The following is a 26,176-nucleotide window of genomic DNA, read 5'->3' on the forward strand; positions in this document are numbered from 1 at the left end:
CAGAAAATTACAGACAAGGCGTCTCCGTTTGGTTATATCTTCTAAGTATACAATATACAATCAATAAAGCCTTTCTATTAAAATCTGACTGTGATTTTTAGGGTTCCGTACCCAAAGGGTAAAAACGGGACCCTATTACTAAGACTCCGCTGTCCGTCCGTCCGTCTGTCACCAGGCTGTATCTCACGAACCGTGATAGCTAGACAGTTGAAATTTTCACAGATGATGTATTTCTGTTGCCGCTATAACAACAAATACTAAAAACAGAATAAAATAAAGATTTAAGTGGGGCTCTCATACATCAAACGTGATGTTTGACCGAAGTTAAGCAACGTCGGGCGGGGTCAGTACTTGGATGGGTGACCGTTTTTTTTGCTTGTCTTGCTCTATTTTTTGTTGATGGTGCGGAACCCTCAGTGCGCGAGTCCGACTCGCACTTGGCCGGTTTTTATATGTTTTAAGACATATCAGTTTACGTCCAGCCCCCAGTGAGTTTATGGAATAGTTCCTCGTCGAGGGTCTGGTTTGCGTCCTTGGAGCGCATGGACAGGAATATGTACCCGCCGATGAACTCGTGCACCACCTTGCAGTCGGCAGACTGCACCGAAAAGATGATGTTGCCTTCCTCGAATTGTACCATCATGTGTTTTATCTCCCAGTTTACGTTCCATGCCTGGGAATGGCAAAGGTTTATTAAAACTTTGACCGCCAAAGACGTCAATTGATGCAGCCCAATATCAACCTTCGTGCATTCCGACAAGGTTCACATTGATGCAGCACACGATAGGCGTCGCGTTTAAAGGTTTAATGATCAAAAAGGAACAGTAAATTTTTCTTGAGACTAGACATTCTGAGACAAGTATATGTTGCAATAGTAGTTTGTGTTACAAGGGATCAAAATGATATATTTCCGTCAAGGGCGTACATTGAATCCTGAATTAAGATCCTGAGCGTAATGAGGAATTCAAGTGTTAACGCCCAAGACGAAATAATTTTGATACCGTGTGACACATACTGCTTTTCACATCAAATATGAGGAAAATAAAAAAATCTTAGTGTTGACACAATCTGATGCTTAAACAGATTATTTAAGCTAAAAAAATAATGTGCAAAAAAATTTAAAAATAGTGTGCTAGAACAGAAAAGTGTTACTTTGATCCCTCCTAGTAGAGAGGAAAAGTGCCACTTTGATCCCACCTAGCAGGGAAGAAAAAGCTCTTTTCTGAATAGGTGGTGTGAAAACACATTTTATTGCAACCTCGGCAGAAAACAGAACCTAATACCAACAAGACCAAGTTTTCCCTTTGGAGAGCCGAATACAAAAGGAAATAATGAAAATCATACCTTCATAGTGCTATATCGCCAAGTCTTCAGATGGTCTTCTGTGGTAAGGTATACCTTAAGCAGATTCCACCTTGGTAGAACCTTGAAGGCTTATCTTTAGGTAATGCAAAAGTAAATAAAGTCTAAGTCTTACCTTCATAGTGCTATACCGCCAGGTCTTCAAATGGTCTCCGGTGCTCGGGTCGAGCCTCATGATGCGATTATTAGCGATGCCAGGCGTGTCTCACTCCGCGATTTCGTCGCTTTGCTACAGGTACATCCGTTCGGCCCCAATTTTGGGGAAAGCCATAAGCCGCGCGTGGCGCTGTCGCCACCTAGCGGCCATATCTGTGCTGATCGTAACAGACGCGTTTTGTTAGAGAGTGAGTCTTCTGTACTTAGTACTCTTATTTATTCTGTGGCGATGCTGATGACTTCGTCCTTCCTAGGGCCCATGGACCACGAACAGGCTCTGACTTTAAGCAGGTTCTGTCAGGTCTTGATGTAATATAGAAGTAATAAAGTCTCACCTTCATAGTACTATACCGCCAGGTCTTCAGATGGTCTCCGGTGCTCGGGTCGAGCCTCATGATGCGAGTGTTGGCGATGCTGATGACCTCGTCTTTCCTGTGCCCCATGAACGGGACCACGAACAGGATCTGACCTTAAGCAGGTTCTGTCAGGTCTTGATGTAAATAAAGTCTCACCTTCATAGTACTATACCGCCAGATGGTCTCCGGTGCTCGGGTCGAGCCTCATGATGCGATTATTCGCGATGCTGATGACTTCGTCCTTCCTGTGTCCCATAGAGCGGACCATGAACAGGTTCTGACCTTAAGCAGGTTCTGTCAGGTCTTGATGTAAATAAAGTCTCACCTTCATAGTACTATACCGCCAGGTCTTCAGATGGTCTCCGGTGCTCGGGTCGAGTCTCATGATGCGATTGTTGGCGATGCTGATGACCTCGTCTTTCCTGTGGCCCATGAACCGGACCACGAACAGGGTCTGACCTTAAGCAGGTTCTGCCAGGTCTTGATGTAAATAAAGTCTCACCTTCATAGTGCTATACCGCCAGGTCTTCAGATGGTCTCCGGTGCTCGGGTCGAGCCTCATGATGCGATTGTTGGCGATGCTGATGACCTCGTCCTTCCTGTGGCCCATGAAACGGACCACGAACAGGATCTGACCTTAAGCAGGTTCTGTCAGGTCTTGATGTAAATAAAGTCTCACCTTCATAGTACTATACCGCCAGATGGTCTCCGGTGCTCGGGTCGAGCCTCATGATGCGATTATTCGCGATGCTGATGACTTCGTCCTTCCTGTGTCCCATGAACCGGACCACGAACAGGATCTGACCTTAAGCAGGTTCTGCCAGGTCTTGATGTAAATAAAGTCTCACCTTCATAGTGCTATACCGCCAGGTCTTCAGATGGTCTCCGGTGCTTGGGTCGAGCCTCATGATGCGATTGTTGGCGATGCTGATGACCTCGTCTTTCCTGTGGCCCATGAACCGTACCACGAACAGGGTCTGCCCGTAGTCGGGCAGGTTCTGCCAGGTCTTGATGTACTGGAGCTTGGCTTCGAGCAGCGGCAGGTCTTTGACGTTCGCGTGGCTCTCCAGGACGCGTTGGGTGAACTGGAAAAAGATTGTGGAAGGTTGTTAAGAAGAAAGTCATTTGTGCAACAAACAAATTTTTTTTGGTTGAGAATTACAAAAATAGTAAACGGGTTAATCGACTTTTTCTTGTCACACGTTGCTATGGTTACGGTCTCCTGAGTCACTCTTAAAATTCTAGGTTTTTCGTATTTAAATGAACCAAACTTGCATTTTATGGTAGTTATAAGACCTTTCCATAATGGGACATCTACTGAGCATGTTAGTAGAACATTGTTCAGCAGTTCTTCTAACAATCTATGCTACTATTGTCTCCTCGCTGATGGGACAGAATAACAACAAGAAATAGTTGATTGACCCAAATATTAATTCTTCTTCTTTGATACTGAGATGATAAAATCATGCTCAGTATTAGTTTAACAGAATTATCAGGAGAGATACCTCGTATATAAAAGGTACATATCAGGGCGTGTGCGTGCCAATCGTTAACGCTCTGTAGAGTATCGTAGTCATGTCTCTCTATCACTCTTCTGCACTAGTGCGACAGTGACAATCGCGTTTCGTTCGCTACGTAGCGTTAACGATAGCACGTTGGCTACGCACCCTGGATACTGTACATTTCTCCAAATGTGGAACATTATGGGGGCCACGCCACAGTAGATGGTTGTGAATTTTGCAGGCGAAGTAAGGCACATACTTTGTCCGCGCTTTGGCGAAGTTAGCCTATTAAAGTACATACCTTCCCCTTGAGTCTCTTCAACACCCTCGGAGCGACATAGTTCTCCGGCTGCAGCTGTTCCAGGTGCGGCACGTTGTGTTGTGCGGCGGCGGGCTGCGGGGTCTGCAGGCGAAGTAAGCCTACTAAAGTGTACATACCTTCCCCTTGAGTCGTTTCAACACCCTCGGAGCGACATAGTTCTCCGGCTGCAGCTGTTCCAGGTGCGGCACGTTGTGTTGTGCGGCGGCGGGCTGCGGGGTCTGCAGGCGAAGTAAGCCTACTAAAGTGTACATACCTTCCCCTTGAGTCGTTTCAACACCCTCGGAGCGACATAGTTCTCCGGCTGCAGCTGTTCCAGGTGCGGCACGTTGTGTTGCGCCGCGGCGGCGGGCTGCGGGGTCTGCAGGCGAAGTAAGCCTACTAAAGTGTACATACCTTCCCCTTGAGTCGTTTCAACACCCTCGGAGCGACATAGTTCTCCGGCTGCAGCTGTTCCAGGTGCGGCACGTTGTGTTGCGCGGCGGCGGGCTGCGGGGTCTGCAGGCGGAGTAAAGCACATACTTTGTCCGCGCTTTAGCGAATCGTCTATCAAAGTGTACATACCTTCCCCTTGAGTCGTTTCAACACCCTCGGAGCGACATAGTTCTCCGGTTGCAGCTGTTCCAGGTGCGGCACGTTGTGTTGCGCCGCGGCGGCGGGCTGCGGGGTCTGCAGGCGAAGTAAGCCTACTAAAGTGTACATACCTTCCCCTTGAGTCGTTTCAACACCCTCGGAGCGACATAGTTCTCCGGCTGCAGCTGTTCCAGGTGCGGCACGTTGTGTTGCGCGGCGGCGGGCTGCGGGGTCTGCAGGCGAAGTAAGCCTACTAAAGTGTACATACCTTCCCCTTGAGTCGTTTCAACACCCTTGGAGCGACATAGTTCTCCGGCTGCAGCTGTTCCAGGTGCGGCACGTTGTGTTGTGCGGCGGCGGGCTGCGGGGTCTGCAGGCGAAGTAAGCCTACTAAAGTGTACATACCTTCCCCTTGAGTCGTTTCAACACCCTCGGAGCGACATAGTTCTCCGGCTGCAGCTGTTCCAGGTGCGGCACGTTGTGTTGCGCGGCGGCGGGCTGCGGGGTCTGCAGGCGAAGTAAGCCTACTAAAGTGTACATACCTTCCCCTTGAGTCGTTTCAACACCCTTGGAGCGACATAGTTCTCCGGCTGCAGCTGTTCCAGGTGCGGCACGTTGTGTTGTGCGGCGGCGGGCTGCGGGGTCTGCAGGCGAAGTAAGCCTACTAAAGTGTACATACCTTCCCCTTGAGTCGTTTCAACACCCTCGGAGCGACATAGTTCTCCGGCTGCAGCTGTTCCAGGTGCGGCACGTTGTGTTGTGCGGCGGCGGGCTGCGGGGTCTGCAGGCGAAGTAAGCCTACTAAAGTGTACATACCTTCCCCTTGAGTCGTTTCAACACCCTCGGAGCGACATAGTTCTCCGGCTGCAGCTGTTCCAGGTGCGGCACGTTGTGTTGCGCGGCGGCGGGCTGCGGGGTCTGCAGGCGGAGTAAAGCACATACTTTGTCCGCGCTTTAGCGAATCGTCTATCAAAGTGTACATACCTTCCCCTTGAGTCGTTTCAACACCCTCGGAGCGACATAGTTCTCCGGTTGCAGCTGTTCCAGGTGCGGCACGTTGTGTTGCGCCGCGGCGGCGGGCTGCGGGGTCTGCAGGCGAAGTAAGCCTACTAAAGTGTACATACCTTCCCCTTGAGTCGTTTCAACACCCTCGGAGCGACATAGTTCTCCGGCTGCAGCTGTTCCAGGTGCGGCACGTTGTGTTGCGCGGCGGCGGGCTGCGGGGTCTGCAGGCGGAGTTAGCCTACTAAAGTGTACATACCTTCCCCTTGAGTCGTTTCAACACCCTCGGAGCGACATAGTTCTCCGGCTGCAGCTGTTCCAGGTGCGGCACGTTGTGTTGTGCGGCGGCGGGCTGCGGGGTCTGCAGGCGGAGTTAGCCTACTAAAGTGTACATACCTTCCCCTTGAGTCGTTTCAACACCCTCGGAGCGACATAGTTCTCCGGCTGCAGCTGTTCCAGGTGCGGCACGTTGTGTTGTGCGGCGGCGGGCTGCGGGGTCTGCAGGCGGAGTTAGCCTACTAAAGTGTACATACCTTCCCCTTGAGTCGTTTCAACACCCTCGGAGCGACATAGTTCTCCGGTTGCAGCTGTTCCAGGTGCGGCACGTTGTGTTGCGCCGCGGCGGCGGGCTGCGGGGTCTGCAGGCGGAGTAAGCCTACTAAAGTGTACATACCTTCCCCTTGAGTCGTTTCAACACCCTCGGAGCGACATAGTTCTCCGGCTGCAGCTGTTCCAGGTGCGGCACGTTGTGTTGTGCGGCGGCGGGCTGCGGGGTCTGCAGGCGGAGTTAGCCTACTAAAGTGTACATACCTTCCCCTTGAGTCGTTTCAACACCCTCGGAGCGACATAGTTCTCCGGCTGCAGCTGTTCCAGGTGCGGCACGTTGTGTTGTGCGGCGGCGGGCTGCGGGGTCTGCAGGCGAAGTAAGCCTACTAAAGTGTACATACCTTCCCCTTGAGTCGTTTCAACACCCTCGGAGCGACATAGTTCTCCGGCTGCAGCTGTTCCAGGTGCGGCACGTTGTGTTGTGCGGCGGCGGGCTGCGGGGTCTGCAGGCGGAGTAAGGCGCGCACATTAGCGGCCTCGGTGGCGAAGGCCGCGTCGGCCAGCGAGCGCCCGCGCGAGCCCAGCCGGCACGCCGCGACCCACTCCGCGTATTGCTCTTCCTGGTAACAATGTATAAAAACATTAAAACTAAATAAACCGGCCAAGTGCGAGTCGGACTCACGCACGTAAAAAATAATCACGTTTGTTGTATGGGAGCCCCATTAATTTTTTTGTTTTGTTTTTAGTCTTTGTTATTATAGCAGCATCATCTGTGAACATTTCAACTGTCTAGCTATCACGGGTCATGATTTACAGCCTGGTGACAGACAGACAAACGGATAAACGGACAGCGGAGTCTTAGTGATAAAAAAAAAGGAGGAAACGGGGTCATTCAAAGCATGATTTTTGGATGATTTTGGGGGGGGGGGGGTCAAAAATAGAAGACGTAAGTAAGTAAGTAAATACACTTTATTGCACCACAAAGAAAAATACAATAACAGATTTACAGTGTAAATAAAGATAGCAACAGGCAACGTAATGTATGGACAGCCCCCTATGCATATGCATAAAGTTCAATTTCAGTTTTGGCACTTCGGTGACGTGGCGTCAGCGTGACAGCTTTTGTGTTTGACACGGCGTCGAAAAGGTTAAGTTTTGTATGCTCAAAAAGAGAGATAATTTTTATTATATTCTATTGTTACTGACAAAATTTAGTTGCCTAACTTTGTTACCATAGATTGTAATAATTCTTCAATATATCTTTTTATATTTATTCTTGATATGTGAGGCTATTCTATTAGTATTCTACGTAATCTCGTATCAGCACTACCCGTTCATTGTTGTAAGTTATTGGTTTCCTGCTACCCAAAGGTTGTCTGGAAGAGATCGCTTTTGAGCGATAAGACCGCCTGTTGTTACCTAATGTAATGTCTGTTCTTTCTCTGTATTCTTTTTCATCATGTGGTGCACAATAAAGAATATATTATTATTATTATTTGTATCTCCTTTTTTGGGATCACGGGCCTATAAATCCCAGTCTTTTGCGTGGGGATATATACTTGGTCAACCAAATCTTGACTAAAAAGGCGGCAAATTTGAAAAATGTAGGCGGGAAGGGATATCGTCTCATAGAAAATTTGAATTTCGCGCCTTTTTTTACTGACAAGATTTTGTTGACCAGCTATAGATCCAACATTATTATTATTATTTGTATGTCTTGTCCATATCTCGGGACCATGGGGTCCCGGACCTTTGGGAGGCGTACGTGGGGCCGAAGCCAACAGCGCAGAGGCCCTTTAAGACACTTTAATCTAAAAGCAATATTATTATTGTATACAGTGACGACTACTTACGTTTTCACACCGAAGCCAGATCTCGTTCATGGCGTCTTCAGACGGCACCTCCAGCTTAATACTGTAGCGGTTTGACGCCGGGTGCGCGTCTGGGGTCACCTGAATATATTATTATACATTTATTATTTCCATATTTACACTTAACAGAAGTAAAAAGGGGCAAGCTATGATGGCGCCATTTATGAAAACCTTTGACAGTTGCCATACCCATTGGTTGTGCTTAAATGGTAGTTAGTTCGCACTGTTTATCGTCAGTCATCGCGCATTGGACAGGATAGGGTCTCGAAAGAATTTCCTCGCATACAAGGCTGGGAAAAAACCCGTCATTTGGGAAACAAATCATAATTTAGGATGCATTTACGAGTCTAAAATGTTCGTTTACTGTCTACGGATGTCATTGGGGCATATTTAACCGTTGACATCGGTATAAAGAAGTCTGTGTTGTACTGAACAGGGTAATGTTTTCAAAATGACGGCCGTTTTTCCGAGTCCTGCGGGCTCAGCACGGTTCCATTTTTATCGACTATCACAATGCCCGTCACTTTCGCACTTACATACTTGTTAGAACGTGACAGGCATGGTGACAAACAATAAAAATGCGACCGTGCTACTAGGGCTGCGCGTATAACTCGAGCTGCGTTCAAAAACCGTCCAACAGTAGATAGGAACCAGGGATGTTGCGAATATCTGCATCCGCATCCGCAACCGCGGAACTTCCGCATTATTTGAACATCCGCATCCGCATAAAATCGATGCGGATTTAATGCGGATGCGGATGTGGAACAGGTCGGTACAGGAACGTCTTAGCATCGGCGTAAGTGCTAGACTGCTAGGCAATTTAGTCATTAACCAAAAAAAACTATTAGAAATGAGCAGTCAAGCGTGAGTGGGACTTAATGTACGGAACCCTTGGAACGCGAGTCCGACTCGCCCTTGGCCGGTTTTTTTAAATAAAAATTACTAAAATGTAATATTTGACGTTTTTTATGGTACTATCTTGACATCCGCATCCGCGGATGTGAGCCTCTAAAAATCCGCATCCGCATCCGCATCTGCGGATGTCAACTTCAACTTCAACTTCAACATTTATTCAGCAAATAGGCCACAAGGGCACTTTTACACGTCAACATTGAATTTACATACAAGCAAAATAATAATACATCAACAATTATTAAATACAACTACAACTACCAAATGAAACTAACGTAATACAATTACTTAGAGATGTATAAGGTCTCTTAATGTCGAATTACATAAAAAAACTATAATAATAATATTAAAATAAAAACAAAACAGATACATGGAAAAAATCGGCATCCGCAACATCCCTGATAGGAACTGACCTCGGCCCCTCTGAGCTCGCCGCTATAGCCGGGCGCGTCGCCGCGCGCGGCCGCGTCGCGCGACGCGTGTATGCGCAACACGCCGTCGCGACACGACACCCAGCCGCGCTTGTACGCTTTCAAGGTAAAACGTTTTGGTCTGCAAGTTAAACATAAACTTATATTTTATGTAAATAATAGGAATAACAATATCCAGCTAAATAAATGCGTTGTTCCGTCTGTTTTCACAAGAACAGATGTATAAAATGGTTTTCACCACACCAGCTCGGAAAGGCTTACTTTGCACCTCAAAAACGGATAGCAAAGTTAATAATTCCCATGTGAGGCAAAGTAATCAAATGCAAATTTTGAGTTGTTTTAGAATTGACTTTTAAATGATGATTTTGGATGATAAATATTTAATAACATTCATTTGAATTTGATTTGGTTTGATCTTGTTTGATATTTTACATTTAATATTTGCTTGGGGTTGGTGTGGTGAAAAATTTTGTGTTTCACTCGGGGGCAAATTTTCGTTTAACCCTCGTGCTTTGAAATCCTCGCAACGCTCAAGATTCCAATTTTCGAACCACTCGCTACGCTCGTGGTTCAATTTTGGAATCTTTCGCTTCCTCGGGTATCAATATTAGCGAGCGGTTAAACAACAACTTTGCCCCCTTGTAAAACAAATAACTATTTCAGTTTTGATTTAGTTGTTAAACTACACAATATACCAATGTCCTATCATAATTGAATTGAATCCTATAATATATGTATAAAAAAGTTCTATGAATAGGCAGAAGATTTGATAAGAAATAAATATAGTAAAAATAAAAGTAAATACATCTACTCTAGAACAAAGTAAATGCCGTATAAATATAACATTAATTTTAAATTGTATGTAACAAAATATAAACAAATTACAAATATTTACAGATTATATTACATTAAAAACAAATACCAAATCAATAACAACAAACTACATTAGATACAATGGAATGTTAAATAAAATATATAACATTGTCATTAGTAGGTATGTAATATTATACAAACAAAACTAAAATGGTTATTTTGAAATCTGACATTTGTTAAATTTGCTACACATAATACAATCTATCAAGTGGCTTTTTATATATTTTAGTGCTGCTAAGTTACATACCCTATAAGCCGTTTTATGTACAAATTTAAAATAAATCTAAAAGACAGACATTAAAAAATAATGACTAAGTGAGACTACAATTGTTGTGACATTACCTTTTTTTAACACAATATCGTATTTCAGTTATTGAACATATAACGGCGTTAGTAAGACAACATACGGGGTGGTAAATTGAAAATGTCTTACGCAACAACACAGAATTCGTTGTGACACTTGCTTTGGTCGCACCACGACGGCAGATGGAAGAAGAAATCATGAAATTAAATGTACGTATATGAAGATATGGCTATTAAAAATATATAGTAATACAATAGTTTACACATAATATATTAAAATTAATATTTAGAAAGAAATACGGGAAGTCATAAGAGAAAAAAGATACAGTGGATGATTGAATTGATGAGTGAATTAATCTGAAAGAAAAGTATGGAAAGAAGAGAAGGCACTTTTATAATAAATGATATGGAGCGTGCATGAACGGCATACGGCGGCACAAAAGCCCCCTATTTGTTGGCGCTGAGCATAATGTCAAGTTTCCATTTTTAGACTTCAGCCACTAGGTGTCCAGTCCAAGGGTTACCAGATACAAATTTAGAATTTCCTGACAAAATTCCTGATTTCCGAATATTTTTCCTGTTTCCTGACATTCATGAATATTTTTCACGACCGGGGGGGGGGGGGGGGGGGGGCGGCGTTAGCGATAAGTAAATCCGATAAGTCTATGAATTCAAAAAATTCCTGACATTTTCGTGTTCCGTCCCCATTCCTGACAAAAGGCCAAAATTCCTGACATGTCAGGAAAATTCCTGTCATCTGGTAACCCTAAGTCCATATGTAAGTTCCCCAAGTCCTTTGACCTCATGTACAGTAGCTGTCCAGTGAGTTCAGGGACCTGCATGATATTTGGTCTGAAGGCCTTCCAACTTAATATTTATTCCGTTGAGTGTTTCTATCATCACACTAAGACATATGTTCATCAAGTCTGTGATAGGTTCCTAAGTCCACTGACTTCATTGTACTTTAGCTTTCCAGTGAGTTCATGGACCTGCATGATTTTTGGTCTGAAGGCGGGCCGCCTCCCAACTGAGTTTCTAGTTCTTTGAGCGTGTCTATACCATCGCACTAAGACATATGTCCATCAAGTCTGTAATAAAGTTCGTAAGTCCACTGACTTCATTGTACTTTAGCTTTCCAGTGAGTTTCTGGACCTGCATGATATTTGGTCTGAAGGCGGGCCGCCTCCCATCTGAGTTTCTAATTCTTTGAGCGTGTCTATACCATCACACTAAGACATATGTCCATCAAGTCTGTAATAAAGTTCCTAAGACCACTGACCTCATTGTACTTTAACTGTCCAGTGAGTTCATGGACCTGCATGATGTTTGGTCTGAAGGCGGGCCGCCTTCCGAGTTTCTAGTTCTTTGAGCGTGTCTATACCATCACACTAAGACATATGTCCATCAAGTCTGTAATAAAGTTCCTAAGTCCACTGACTTCATTGTACTTTAGCTGTCCAGTGAGTTCATGGACCTGCATGATGTTTGGTCTGAAGGCGGGCCGCCTCCCAACTGAGTTTCTAGTTCTTTGAGCGTGTCTATACCATCACACTAAGACATATGTCCATCAAGTCTAATAAATAAGTTCCCTAAGTCCACTGACTTCATTGTACTTTAGCTTTCCAGTGAGTTCATGGACCTGCATGATATTTGGTCTGAAGGCGGGCCGCCTCCCAACTGAGTTTCTAGTTCTTTGAGCGTGTCTATACCATCACACTAAGACATATGTCCATCAAGTCTGTAATAAAGTTCCTAAGTCCACTGACCTCATTGTACTTTAACTGTCCAGTGAGTTCAGATACCTCTGCATGATATTTGGTCTGAAGGCGGGCCGCCTCCCGAGTTTCTAGTTCTTTGAGCGTGTCTATACCATCACACTAAGACATATGTCCATCAAGTCTGTAATAAAGTTCCTAAGTCCACTGACCTCATGTACTTGAGATGTCCAGCTAGCTCGGGGACTTGCATGATGTCCGGTCTGACCGGCGGGCCACCCTCTAGTTGTGTCTCCAACTCATTGAGTGCAGCGTCGATGTCGTCGGGCGCGGCGCTGGAGGCGTGTCCGTCGGCCGCGTCCACGCTGCCACCGGCTAGAGTCTGCAGCTCGATTTGAAGCTAAGAAACAATAAGTATAAAAAAATAGTATTTTATACAATCGTGATATAATGGAGAGCTTTTCAGTCGAGTACCGTGTTTAGGCAACGAAGCTTGCTGAGTTGCCTAAGTAAAGGTACGAGATTGAAAAGCTTGATTATATCACTATTGTATACAATACTTTTTCTACGAGTCAACAAAAAATATACTCTAGTAGAAGGATCATATATGTAGGTAAAATAATCTTTAATAGAAAAAAAACCGACTTCTCTAACTACTAGCCTGGACCCACTTAACGGCGCTTATACTTTATTTGGTAATATGTATACATTTTATGGTAATCATAGTGGTTTGTTTAGTTTAGGTATCATAGTGGTTTTCCGGATCAAGGTCCGGGTCCGTGTCCGGATCCGGGTCCGAGTCCGAGTACGGGTCCGAGTCCGAGTACGGGTCCGAGTCCGGAGTCCGGGGCCCAGTCCAAGTCAAAATCGAAATTCAGAATCACAAAACGTGTACTATGCGTCGTTGAAGAGTTCTGTTCTGATCATCATCAGCAGTTCCGCTTCATCAAATGCCACGGTTTGTAATGTAAATGCTTGATTTTCTGATGAAAATATATAAAATTCTATACGTATGCCTTTAAGATTTGAGGAGTTCCCTCGATTCCTCATGGATCCCATGTTCAGGACTTGAGATTGACATAAATGTGCCTAAAAACCTAACTTGCTTAAGAAACATAACGAAAAGGATAAATCGCCAAATGCGAGCTATGCGTCGTTGAAGAGTTCCGTTATGATCATCATCAGCAGTTCCACTGCATCAAATGCGACAGTTTTTAATGAAAATGCTTAATTTTTTAATGAAAATACAAAAATCTCTATATGCATGCCTTTAAGATTTGAGGAGTTCCCTCGATTCCTCATGGATCCCATCATCAGAACTCGAGCTTGACAAAAATGTGGCTTAAAAACTTAACTTGCTTAACAAACATAACGAAGAGGACAAATCGTCAAACGTGTACTATGCGTCGTTGAAGAGTTCCGTTCTGATCATCATCAGCAGTTCCACTTCATAAAATGTCACTTTTTTAAATGTATATGCTTGATTTGTTGATAAAAACACAAAAATCACTATATGTATGCCTTTAATATTTGAGGAGTTCCCTCGATTCCTCATGGATCCCATCATCAGAACTGGGTTTTGACAAAAACGGGACCAATCTGTATGCATATACATACAATAAAAAAAAAATTCTTCAAAATCGGTCCAGTAATGACGGAGATATGGAGTAACAGAACATACAACCGAATTGATAACCTCCTCCTTTTAGATTTGGAAGTCGGTTAAAAACCAAAAGTATACAGCTAAGATGCGCGAGCAGCCGCGGTACCTTCATACTCGTACGCGCGCCCCGCGCCCCGCGACCCCCGGCCGGTTGGTCAACGACACCTTCTCGTAACTCATGAGGCCCTGGTACTTGCTCCGCGCTTTCGATTGGTCAATTTCATTATAGTTGACTAAACTGTATCGAAATGAATATTACAGTACATATGGGGCTACTTTCCCGCACTAGTGCGTAAAATAGCACTTTTCGTGCGTATGTCGAAACTTTAAAGTGCCATATGTACAGTAAAACGTTCGATACACGTGCGAATAGGTAATTCGCAACTCGTGTACTTTTCTTACTTTTAATACTCAAAGAGACTTCAAGCAACACCGGGAAGGGAGTCGGCATTCGCAATATTTCCTTTCTGCCGAAGCACATGCCCAACTGGGCATGCACACAACTAGCTCGGTTCGTGTTATGACTAGTCCGTACACAAAAAGAGATTGAGGTGTACAAGATTTGTCTTTGACGTGTGTCATTTTCTATGTATTTGTGTCATTACAGATCGGATTTTGTATGTAGTGAGTGAGAAGTGCGACTGTGTGCACGTTTCCCCCCGCAAAAATTCCAGAACGATTTGTACGGTAAGATATCGCTTGGGTTCCTCCCTTCCGACGTGTCGGAAGCCGGTGTTGCTTTCATCATGGTCGGACAGACAAGACAGACGAGTGATCCTAAGGGTTCCGTTTTTCCTTTTGAGGTACGGAATCCTAAAAATAAACTATAGATTCTTAAACAGATTTTTTATATTTCTAAACTTTTTACCTGTAACGCGGCGAATAGCAGCATCTCCTCCTCGGTACAGTGCACCTCCTGGTTGAGTATCTGCCAGCGCGCCTGCTGGTACAGCTGGTTGAGGCGCGGCGCGTCCTGCGCGCGCGCAGTCAGGTCGAAGAACGAGTAGAACTTGAAGCGGAGCTGCAGCGTGTCCCACTCCCGTATGCACTGTTCCATAATGGACAGAGAGGAGTCTAGCCAGCTGGAATTGAACATTTATAATCAATATTTGCGCTCGTTCTAGTATTAAAAAAATGCGTTGGCAAAACAACGGGGCTAGCACATGATTGGCGCGAGAGTATCTCGCGGTGAGATACCCGTCCCTCTTTTATTCACACAGAAAAGGACGGGTAGTCTATCTCGCCGCGAGGTACTGTCGCGCCAATCATGTGCTAGATGTGCAGGAGTGTGATGTCGAAAACTCGACTAATTTTATAACTAGCTTCTACCCGCGACTGCGAGACGAAGAAATATCCTATTGATTGATAAAAACTATCCTATTAGGCGGATTAGACTCTCGCGCGAGCCACGAGACGAGCCGCGAGCCGCGCCACGAGACGCGAGTCCACCGCTTACACTCGCGTTCGGCTTGTCATTCGGTTATAAACCTTATGCCGTGCCGTTAGTGTTTAAATTATATTAGCTCGACGAGCTTGCGAGCCACGAGACGAGCCGCGAGCCCACCGCTTACACTCGCGTCTCGTGGCGCGGCTCGCGGCTCGTCTCGTGGCTCGCGCGAGAGTCTAATCCGCCTATATGTCTTTTCTTGGGCCTCAAACTACCCCCAAACAAAATTGTATGTAAATCAGTTCAGCGGTTTACATGAAATTTGAAGGCGTGAAGAGGTAACAGGCAGACTGGCAGGGTTACCTTCGCATTTATAATATCAGTAGGCATTTATATTACTTATTTATTTCTTAGTACAACGAATACAATAGGTATGATTTTGACATTAGACTTTGGTTTGCCCTAAGGAAAACCGCAAGAATACAGAGTACAGACACATTTATCCGTAGTGCGACGAATAACATAACTATGACGTGCTTCAACATTTATTTTATAAAGAAATATGTGTATTGTGCAGCAGCGACTCTCTAGGCTGACTGTCTGGCTCTAAAGGCGAGTCAGCAAATGACAAATCAGCCAGGGCGTCTATAGCGTTCAGTAAGGTGAGCTTTGTTGAACTATAGGAGAAAAGTTCTTACCCAACGTTCATCCTAGCCCGTTCCACAAGTGTCTTAGGCGTCAGCAGCGACTCTCTTGACTGACTGTTTGGCTCTAAAGGCGAGTCAGCCAGGGCGTCAATAGCGTCAAGCAAGGCTCTACATAACTATAGTTAATTTTACTTGTATGTATCCTTACCCAACGTTCATCCTAGCCCGTTCCACAAGTGTCTTAGGCGTCAGCAGCGACTCTCTTGACTGACTGTCTGGCTCTAAAGGCGAGTCAGCCAACGACAAGTCAGCCAGGGCGTCAATAGCGTCAAACAAGGCTCTATATAACTATAATTAATTTTACTTGTAGGTATCCTTAATTCCTTACCCAACGTTCGTCCTAGCCCGTTCCACAAGTGACTTAGGCGTCAGCAGCGACTCTCTAGACTGACTATCGGGCTCTAAAGGCGAGTCAGCCAATGACAAGTCAGCCAAGGCATCAATGGCGTCGAGCGTGACGCGCTAGTTAAACTATAGGAGAAAAGTTCTTACCTAACGTTCATACTAGCACGTTCCACAAGTGTCTTAGGCGTCAGCAGCGACTCTCTAGACTGACTGTCTGGCTCTAAAGGCGAGTCAGCCAACGACAAGTCAGCCAGGGCATCAATAGCGTCAAGCAAGGCTCTATATAACTATAGTTAATTTTACTTGTAGGTATCCTTACCCAACGTTCATCCTAGCCCGTTCCACAAGTGTCTTAGGCGTCAGCAGCGACTCTCTTGACTGACTGTCTGGCTCTAAAGGCGAGTCAGCCAACGACAAGTCAGCCAGGGCGTCAATGGCGTCGAGCGAGGCGGCGCGCGGCGGCGTCCCGCAGTAGCCGCCATCGCTGGACCCGTCGCTCTGTGTGCTGTATATGTGAGTGCCGTAGCGCCTGAGGGTGCCGTTCTGGAAGTTGAAACAAATATGGTTGTACAACAATTTCGACAGCAGAAACTTTTCTAATGTTGATTTGAGTGCGAATTTTCTTGCGTTAATAAGTAGCTCCGATGATGAAGTGGGAATAAATAGACGAAACAGACCAATCCAAGAGTGAAATGGAGAAAATTGAATCGAGATATCTTAGAAATTCAAGTGGACATACATCAACTTCAATTGACCCTAAAATGCTCCGCAACGGTTCGTCGAATTGTAGTGTCCAAGCTGATCAGCAAACTTAGCCAATTGCGTGTCTACAAATCAGCGATCAGACCTATTTTGTGGTATAGGTGTGAAGTTTGGACTGACTCAAATGGAACAGAGCAAGTTGTTAGTGACAGGGAAAAAATCAGACGAAAAATCTAGCAGGGAAGGACATACCAGAATCATAATCAATTGAAATCCGAATCATTTCATATACCTATACTGTATGAAAAACCGGCCAAGTGCGAGTCGTACTCGCGCACGGAGGGTTCCGCACTATCAACAAAAAATAGAGCAAAATAAGCAAAAAAACGGTCACCCATCCAAGTACTGACCCCGCCCGACGTTGCTTAACTTCGGTCAAAAATCACGTTTGTTGTATGGGAGCCCCACTTAAATCTTTATTTTATTCTGTTTTTAGTATTTGTTGTTATAGCGGCAACAGAAATACATTATCTGTGAAAATTTCAACTGTCTAGCTATCACGGTTCGTGAGATACAGCCTGGTGACAGACGGACGGACGGACGGACGGACGGACAGCGAAGTCTTAGTAATAGGGTCCCGTTTTTACCCTTTGGGTACGGAACCCTAAAAAAGACGTTCTTACCGATGCTACCGGTGTAGCTGACTGCGACCTCGGCGGCGGAGGCGTGGCCGGACACCCGTTGGACCTGTCCAAGCTGTTCGACGATCCTCTGGTAGCGGCGATGAACGTATTGGTATCCGGAGGTGCCGATGGCCGGAGTCGTTTCGCCTCCTTCAGGTTCTGGTAGTTCTGTTTGAGGTGGGACTGCTCCAGTGGATAGCAGAGGGATAGTTCTTCTGGGTGCCGGATACCTGGAAAGATTTGTGGATGATTATGTTGTGTGCCATAGATTGCTATTAGCCTAGTGTTCGACGTGCAACGAGATGATCTGACGAAATCAGCATTCAGCAGAACGCTGAACACCAAGTTGCGCTTAGTTGCAAGACCAGAATAAGGTCAGAAAGAGCTATCAAGCTTCAATTGAGAACAGAACCCTACTGAGGAACCTGGTCTTCAACAGAAGGACATGATGTCTCGATCCTCAATATTGAGGGACCGACTGAAGAAGAAGTTGCTTAAGGTATATGAGATGGAGCTACAGGTCTTAGGTCTTAATCAGCACTCGTTATTGCTATTAAGAAGTTTATCTTGCAGTATAGTAATTCTAGTAATTTATGAATGCTATGATAAACTGTTGATGTAGCAACAGATGCTACAGGAGCTCCTTTTGGAGATGTTCTCATGTATAGTCTTGGCGACTTGCAAATTTAAACCACCGCACAATTCTGACAGCTGGATAAGTATAAGTATATTAAGAGGCGTTCTTATTGGTACTCACCAAGACTCTTGCAAAGCTGTACCACCGCGCTGAACGTGTCAATAGAGAAGTCTATCTTGCAGTCGATGTATCTCAAGTCCGGCAGTTGGATCCTCAACGGTTTGTGCATAGGTGTGAAGTGTAGACAGGCGTCGGCGTGGACGCCGCACTGGTCGAGGGTCTGGCGGGGTTTGGAGAGCCATTTGTTGCGGGTTGGCCACCAGAGGGCGTGGTCGGACCAGTCTTTCTTGAACTCTGGAAAGAAGAAAATGAAAATGTTTAACTGGAATGGTTCAGGATACTCTGTTTTAATAGAAATCACACATATTTTTCGTGTTGTCATCTTTACGGGAATTTATAGGCACATCAAGATACAGACAGAACTAATATAACGTTGGCGGACATATTTTAAGCTGACCAGTGACCACATCTCAAACAGTAGTCTATACTGTATCCCGGGATCGTAACCCAGCGACAACAATTTTGTCCTGAGTGCCCTTTTAATCCAGACCTAAGTGCATATCGATCGACGTCTAGTAGAAACCTAGAAACTACTTACGTTTATAGAATAGAATAGAATATAATTTATTCGTAAGCACCAACAAACGAGACAATACATAATATAAAAGAAAACACAAAATAAGATTAAAGTGCTACAAAATGGCCTCATCTCAGCGTGTTGCTGGTGGTTTATTTGTTCCCGGGTGGAATTGTATATGTCCGCAAATAATTATTTATTCATTTAAACATAATTTAAAAAATTTTGTGAAGTGCACCATGTTTACTTTCGATGATCAAGGTCTCATTGTATTTTATTGCCGTTCAAAGCATTTACAAGTTGTTACATAGTATATCAATTTACACATGTAAATGAAATCATATCCTGCTGAGTCAAGTGCGTTAGCAAGCACATTATCGTTTATCCTAATCTAAAAACATATATTTAATATATACCAGATTTATCCTGCGAACTTGAAAAACGTGTTAATCGCACTACTGTTGAAAGTAAATCATCCACATTTCTGTTAGAAATATTCAGAGTTATGTCTGAGTAAATTCGATTAGCAGTTTTTGCGTATATAGCAACTTTTATCATTGAAATATCCTTCCTTTTAAACTTTCCCGCTTATCATTAGTAAAATATAATAAAACACGTATCAATCGACGTAATATCCGACCCAACAAATCCTCAAAACAATAAAAAAAGAACTTATCACAATAAGAAAAGCACAAAACTTCCATCCTTCTTCGCTAAGTCATCTCGCGATCAGTCACCCCATGACGTCATACCATACGACGTAGCTAGTATATACTGATCCGTTATGAAGAGAGATCCCGGTTTTTTGCCAGAGGTCAAGAAACGCTGGTCGTTCGGATACGCACTTATGCTTAAAAGGTAATTTCTTGGTAAGTAATAATTGGTGGATAAGACCCTTTGGTATGGATGGGATAGTCGTGAGCTTCCGTTGGTTCATGACTCACGTGCCTTGAGGGTATACTGTTTGTAGTATAAGGGCTTAAGAGGAAGTGAGATTGCGATTCGTCTGCACAAAATTTTCGATTCCAAATCTTGGTTATTGTCTGTTTTCTCTAAAATTTAACTTATTTTAATGATTTTTCAAATGATCAATATTGAAGACTGACTATGTCATGGTGTTGCAAATTAAGTTTTGTTTGTTTGTTTGTACAAAACTTTTCAATGAAACTTTGGAAAGAATATTTAAGATTTAGTCGGGTAATTTTGAGTACCTACAACAGTTTGTCGGATAATTCCAAAATTGGGCAAGTTATGGAACTATGACTGATTTGTGGAATTATATCCGACATCCAGACCCAAATATATTTTGCAAGGATTCACGCAAATCAGGTGGGGCAACTAAAATTGTCAGTATTACTTGATATTTCATATTGTAATATTTGTACCTAAGTTTAATCCTGAAGTTTAAAGGATGAAACAGTCACAATTCCAAACAGAAGATTTGTATGGACCGACCGCCATCATACATAGGACGTTCTGGCTTCAATGGACCAATCGAACGGTAACGTCTAATTATGTACTTACTTACACCATCGTAGTATGACTCACCGGAAAAAATCTGACTCTACAACTAGTTTAGTTTTATATCCGAGGTAAGGTTTTTAACAAAATGACTAATGGTCAGCGAATATAATGCAAGCGGAAACCTCTTTCCTTTTTACCTATGACGGAATGGAGACGGTGTATACGTTCACGATATCAGGTTATAAGTTGGTCAAACCAATTTGTCAGTCAGTAAGAACCAGGAAAACTATGCTCATCCTTTTTTTTGGGTGCTAGTACTAGTCCAATATTGATTCTCTCTGTCTATGTTTGAAATGAAACAGTCCTTAACTATAGTTGTTAATGTTTGAAAACTAGGGAACAAATCAGATTCATTCATCATCATTACTTTTTCTTTGGTATTCATCTATTTCAGTTTACGATCTCAATTCAATAGTTGTCTGTAAAGATTTTGTTATAAGTACATAGTAAAAGAGTACGAGTAAGTACTTACCTATATGTTTTTACAAGTACGCTTACTATGTTTTAAAATCTTGTTAGGGCCACTTGCGCAGGGTCAGCCACTAACTCTGGGTTTACTGGTTGAACCCGGAGTTACCAGTACAATTTAACTCCGAGTTAGTGGCTAACCCTAGATGGTGCAAGTGGCCCTTAGTGACCTTCCCAGAAATCCCAAAGTCCCAAGTAGCCCTAAAATCATGTCAACGCACTCGAAACGTGTGACACACCCATAAAATATGTAAAAGTTTAATGGCTGCTGACATAGCTGTCATTCCTTGGCGACACACAAACGGACGGACATAAAATTGTTGATGTTTAAGTGACTAGTGTAGTACAACGGGTCTCTATTGTTTCCCAAATAGTTTTAATCCATAATGTATTGTTTGCCCGCATTTTCGTTAGTCATAATTCATTTGGTTCAGAAACGCGTCACTTTTCAGGATTGCCATAAAACAAACCTAACCTAACCTATCTAACGAAAATCCTGAAACGGTTTCAGTTTTACGACTAATGATAATATGACAAACAATACATTATGACTTAAAACTTTATGGGAAACAACGGGACCCCGTAGTACCTATAACTTAGGGCGCGTTCATATTAATCTTATACAGGGTGATTGGAAATTCGCCGTATTCCTTGAAAGGGGTTATTCTATGGGCCATTTACAATGATTTAAGTCCAGTCAACCAGGGGTCAAAACTCATTGGTTTTAAGTTATTTGAGTTTTTAGTTTTTTGTTTAAAAAACCCGCGTTTCGAGTAAAAAGTGGTAATTGTGGAAAAACTACTCAAACTTGGAATTAAAAAAAGCATTCATCTAATAGCCAATAAACTACTGATTACGTGAAATAAAAAAAGCGGCCAAGTGCGAGTCGGACTCGCCCATGAAGGGTTCCGTATTTAGGGGATTTTGACGTATTAAAAAAAAACTACTTACTAGATTTCGTTCAAACCAATTTTTGGTGAAAGTTTGCATGGCAATGTACATCATATATTTTTTTTAGTTTTATCGTTCTCTTATTTTAGAAGTTACAGGGGGAGGGGGACACACATTTTACCACTTTGGAAGCGTCTCTCGCGCAAACTATTCAGTTTAGAAAAAAATGATATTAGAAACCTCAATATCATTTTTGAAGACCTATCCATAGATACCCCACACGTATGGGTTTGATGAAAAATTTTTTTTTGAGTTTCAGTTGTAAGTATGGGGTACCCCCAAAATTTATTGTTTTTTTTTTCTATTTTTGTATGAGAATCTTAATGCGGTTCACAGAATACATCTACTTACCAAGTTTCAACAGTATAGTTCTTATAGTTTCGGAAAAAAGTGGCTGTGACATACGGACGGACAGACAGACGGACAGACGGACAGACAGACAGACATGACGAATCTATAAGGGTTCCGTTTTTTGCCATTTGGCTACGGAACCCTAAAAAAGATTGACGAAACTTTCCAAAATTTTCCAAAAAAAAAGGATTTGAAATCACATTTTTTTGTAATTTTCCCAAGACTTTGTAACATTTTAAGGCATTACTTAAAAACAAAGTATGACACTTTGCGTACAAGAATACACGAAACAGAAATGAGTTCCTCAGTTCCTCAGCTTTCCAAAAAAGTACGAATGTCGACATTTTCTCTTAAACTGTTTAAAATAATAATAATAATAGCAGAGCAGGCGGAAGACTTGACCTAGCGTATGTGACCATTAATCGGATTGTTTGTGATGTTCACTTTATTATCTCCATGGGCTTTATTTGTCCCTTATTCGGTATGTTTATGTCATTTTAGTATCTTCTTGGGCTTTATTTGTCTTCGTTACCTTATCTTATCTTATTTTCTTGGGGTAGGGGTCACATCCTTGCCTTCGGTGACACAAACTAACTAATTAAGGGTCATTACGGTAATGAGTTTCTACGTAAGCATTTTTTGTCTTCGGTACCTTATCTTATCTTATTTTCAAGGGCTAACCTAACCTAACCTAACCCTACCCTACTCCATGGAAAGCACCCCTTCCATGGAGTAGGGTAGGGTTAGGTTAGGTTACTAATGAGACGAATTGGTTTTAAGTGTTTTATAAATTACTAGGGACCCGCCCCGGCTCGGCTTCGCACGGGTTAACAAATTATACATAAACCTTCCTCTTCAATCACTCTATCTATTAAAAAAACGCATCAAAATCCGTTGCGTAGTTTTAAACATCTAAGCATACATACCTACAGACAGACAGGGAAGCGACTTTGTTTTATACTATGTAGTGATAAGATTACGCACTAAGTATAACGCGAAAACCTTGCAATTGATCGTGCATATACCTCGAATTGAGTCGGTGCCCTCGGTTGTCATAAAAATCGGCCAAGTGCGAGTCGGTCTCGCGTACGAAGGGTTCCTAACCATTACGCAAAAACGGCAAAAAAATCACGTTTGTTGTATGGGAGCCCCATTTAAATATTGATTTTAGTCCAGAGAAATGAATGGGCCAAGTAAATACATATATACGTTCAACATATAAGGTAAAAAGCGTTTAAAACTTTATGGCAGTCAGTTCCACAACCCCATTTAAGTAATGATCAAATCATCATTCAGGGTTAGATCTACAGGCAGGACAGGACATAAACAGACGAATGCGAACCCATAACACTAGCTTCGTCTAGAATCCTTTCCACAAAAACAAACCAACATTTTACACACAAGCTCATATCTACATAATGTATTCGTCATTACCTCAAACGACACCGTAGCGGTAACAATGTCCGCATTCCTTATTCGAAACGACACCATTTACGTACAAAAAACTTGTCGCTTGCGTCGTTTCAGTTTTAAGACGGAGATCGGCGCTCGCGCACGCTGACCATGTTTGTCTCGATACGCGATAGACGCGTTTGGTCCGGCTGGGGCGGATTAAATAATGCAGTAGACAGATACGCCAGTACTGTTGTTATTGACGTACAGTCCGCAGCAATAGTTGCTAAGCGGGCGAGGTCTTAAAAAGGACCTTGACGCGACTTTATTTTTAAGAGAATAAGAGCGCGTAAAGGTAATTTTGAACACCTCGCCCGCTTAGCAAGTTCTGCTGCTGACTGTACAGCACAGCCCCCCTGTTGAACGACGACGACGAACGACAAAAAAGAAGAGTGTATTAAGTACATTGTTTTCAGCGTTCATGTTTGTACGTATGTGAGTTTCTTTATTTCTATCTATATATATATTTTATACCTATATCTATCGTCTTTTTATGGTGTTGACAAATAATCGTAAAATTTTGGAGGGATAGTCCTATACAGATTCCCAGGATCCTTACAAAATTTCATATTTTCTTGTTAGGACAATAAGAAAATATCGTCGAAAAACAGAAAGTTCTCATGTTAAGCGCCAATAGTAAAAGGAACTTACGTTCCATCCAACTACGTACCTACTTCACAAATCTTAAAATATCTCTCGTGACATATCTGCTTGACAGTATTATTGAATCTGCGTGACCAGCTCAACAGAAAAACGTCCACAGCTACATATGAGATGAGTAACCTACAACGTTCTGCAACTTCTGCAGTAGTTACTTCTGTGTTCACATTGACATATATCTCAGGACTGGTCTTACGTACACTAAAAATGGTACTAGTTCAGCGGTGTCACATACGAAGTCGAGCCAATCGCGCGGCCGCACGCGCGTGATGCGAACTCATCAGCCAATCACGTTGTAGCGGTGTCACACCGCTGTACTAGCCGCACGCATGCCCCATTCTTATTGCCCGTAAGACCAGTCCTGAGATATATATACGTCAATGTGTGTACAGAGATTTTGCCACCCGGATCACGTGTGGCGGTTTCTTGTTCGCTTGACTCTAAACTCCTTTGTTGGAAGCTTAGTTTTATCATGTAAATGAGAAAACGGGATGTGTTTACATTTACACACCAAGAGTGCGTCAACTTCTGGGTAGTTAAAGGTATATTTTCAATCATACATGTATAACAATAAGTGAACAAAGTTTTGTACGGAACACTAAAAATTGTGTTGAACGTGATCAGTTACACACCGTTTTTGAGTTAAATGGCACTTATGGCTTAAAAAATAACCTCCACACTAGGTTTTGACCCCATAGAGTCCCAGGGGTGTAATTTTGCCAGCCGAAAAACGGCCTTGAGATTTGAAAAAAAGGATTGGAATTTGATTGTCACTTCAACTCAAGCGGTAATAGTAGATTGTTAACCAAGGGGTGAAGGGCACTCATTTCTGCCGAGGTAGTTTGGTGCTCGAACGCAGTGAGAGCGCCAATAGTCCGAGGCTGAAATGATGCCTTTCGCCCGAGTTAAACACTCTACTTTTCATTTCGAATACGAGGAAAGTAAAATGCATGTGATTTTAAAGAACATGACTGAGTATATATTTTTATACTGTTTCTTGATTGTACTTTCAATTAACAATTTAGGTAAAAGAATCGTTATTTATGGAATGGGGAGTTAAAAATTGGAATGGAAATTGTATAACAAATCCATTTAAAACCAAAGTTTAATTGTTTATCTTAAAAAAATTAAAAATGTCGTACTTTGAAAGTTAAATGCTCTAGTGCAGAAATGTATCTTTTTTTGCACACCATTTAGAACAACAATGACCTTCTTTCAGAGCATGATAAATGAAAAGTAACTTATTTTTACTTACATATTGAAATTACTCTCGTTTCGTAATAAGACTAATAAGATGCCGAAAGGTGTGATAATGTTTCAACATAATTGAACTCATTTTGTCTAAGCCCACAGGCTTTGTAAGCAGTGTTGTAATACCTACACGTTTCATTCAGGGCGTAGCAGTCGACTATAACACACACTTAGGATAATTTTTATAGACACACACCTTAATAGCTACCATATTTACGAGGTCCTTATGACTTTTAAGTATTTCCAAACTCAACTCTAACATCAAAGCTGTCATAAGTACAAAATTAGTTCCGGACGATTGAGTAATAGAATAAATTATAATAATTAGAACTAGCAGTGGGCCCCATTCGGACAGGTGGTAATACTATAACTGTCTAAAATAACATTAAGTCACGGCTCAGATAGCGACGGGATGCAACCGGGTGTAGACAACTGATTAAGTTGTTTTTAATGCTGGGTGAAGATGTGTAAGAGCCGACGCAGCGTGCGGAACGCGCGGTTAAGACGCAATTCATCATCATCATCATCATCATCATTTATTCAATAACAATATTACATTGTGTTTGAAATCGTAAATCTAGGCACATGCATACAAAATATATTTACAAAACAACATCATAGCCACCAATTTAAAAATAATTAATAATATGTACATCATCAAATAAAAATAAAAGGTCAAATACATTAAAGTAAATGTCTCCGAAATTAAATAAACATGAATTAATAAATTGAACATAATAAAGAAAAATCTGTATGAGCTGTATGAATCTGTATCTGTAAAATCTGAATCTGTGTCTGTGATTAAGCTGTATTTGCCTGTAATTCTTGTCCTGTTAT

The 26,176-nt window shown here is 42.9% G+C and overlaps 1 protein-coding gene across 1 annotated transcript in view; it reads right to left on the minus strand.

The window, feature by feature from the left end:
* Positions 1 to 450: 450 nt before the first annotated feature.
* Positions 451 to 26,176, minus strand: part of LOC134655755 (unc-112-related protein-like) — a 70,074-nt gene continuing 44,348 nt past the window's right edge. Inside the window, exons 2-11 of the mRNA XM_063511221.1 lie at positions 18,166 to 18,397; positions 17,409 to 17,638; positions 16,343 to 16,566; positions 14,453 to 14,666; positions 12,134 to 12,321; positions 9,013 to 9,151; positions 7,670 to 7,768; positions 6,218 to 6,436; positions 2,723 to 2,959; positions 451 to 673 (exon numbers count right to left, since the gene is read on the minus strand). Of these exons, the coding sequence (XP_063367291.1) occupies positions 473 to 673; positions 2,723 to 2,959; positions 6,218 to 6,436; positions 7,670 to 7,768; positions 9,013 to 9,151; positions 12,134 to 12,321; positions 14,453 to 14,666; positions 16,343 to 16,566; positions 17,409 to 17,638; positions 18,166 to 18,397 (1,983 nt within the window). The 3' untranslated portion in view covers positions 451 to 472. The remainder of the gene's footprint in view (positions 674 to 2,722; positions 2,960 to 6,217; positions 6,437 to 7,669; positions 7,769 to 9,012; positions 9,152 to 12,133; positions 12,322 to 14,452; positions 14,667 to 16,342; positions 16,567 to 17,408; positions 17,639 to 18,165; positions 18,398 to 26,176) is intronic.

This window comes from Cydia amplana, chromosome 17 (genome assembly GCF_948474715.1).
Source record: "Cydia amplana chromosome 17, ilCydAmpl1.1, whole genome shotgun sequence".
Taxonomy (NCBI): domain Eukaryota; kingdom Metazoa; phylum Arthropoda; class Insecta; order Lepidoptera; family Tortricidae; genus Cydia; species Cydia amplana.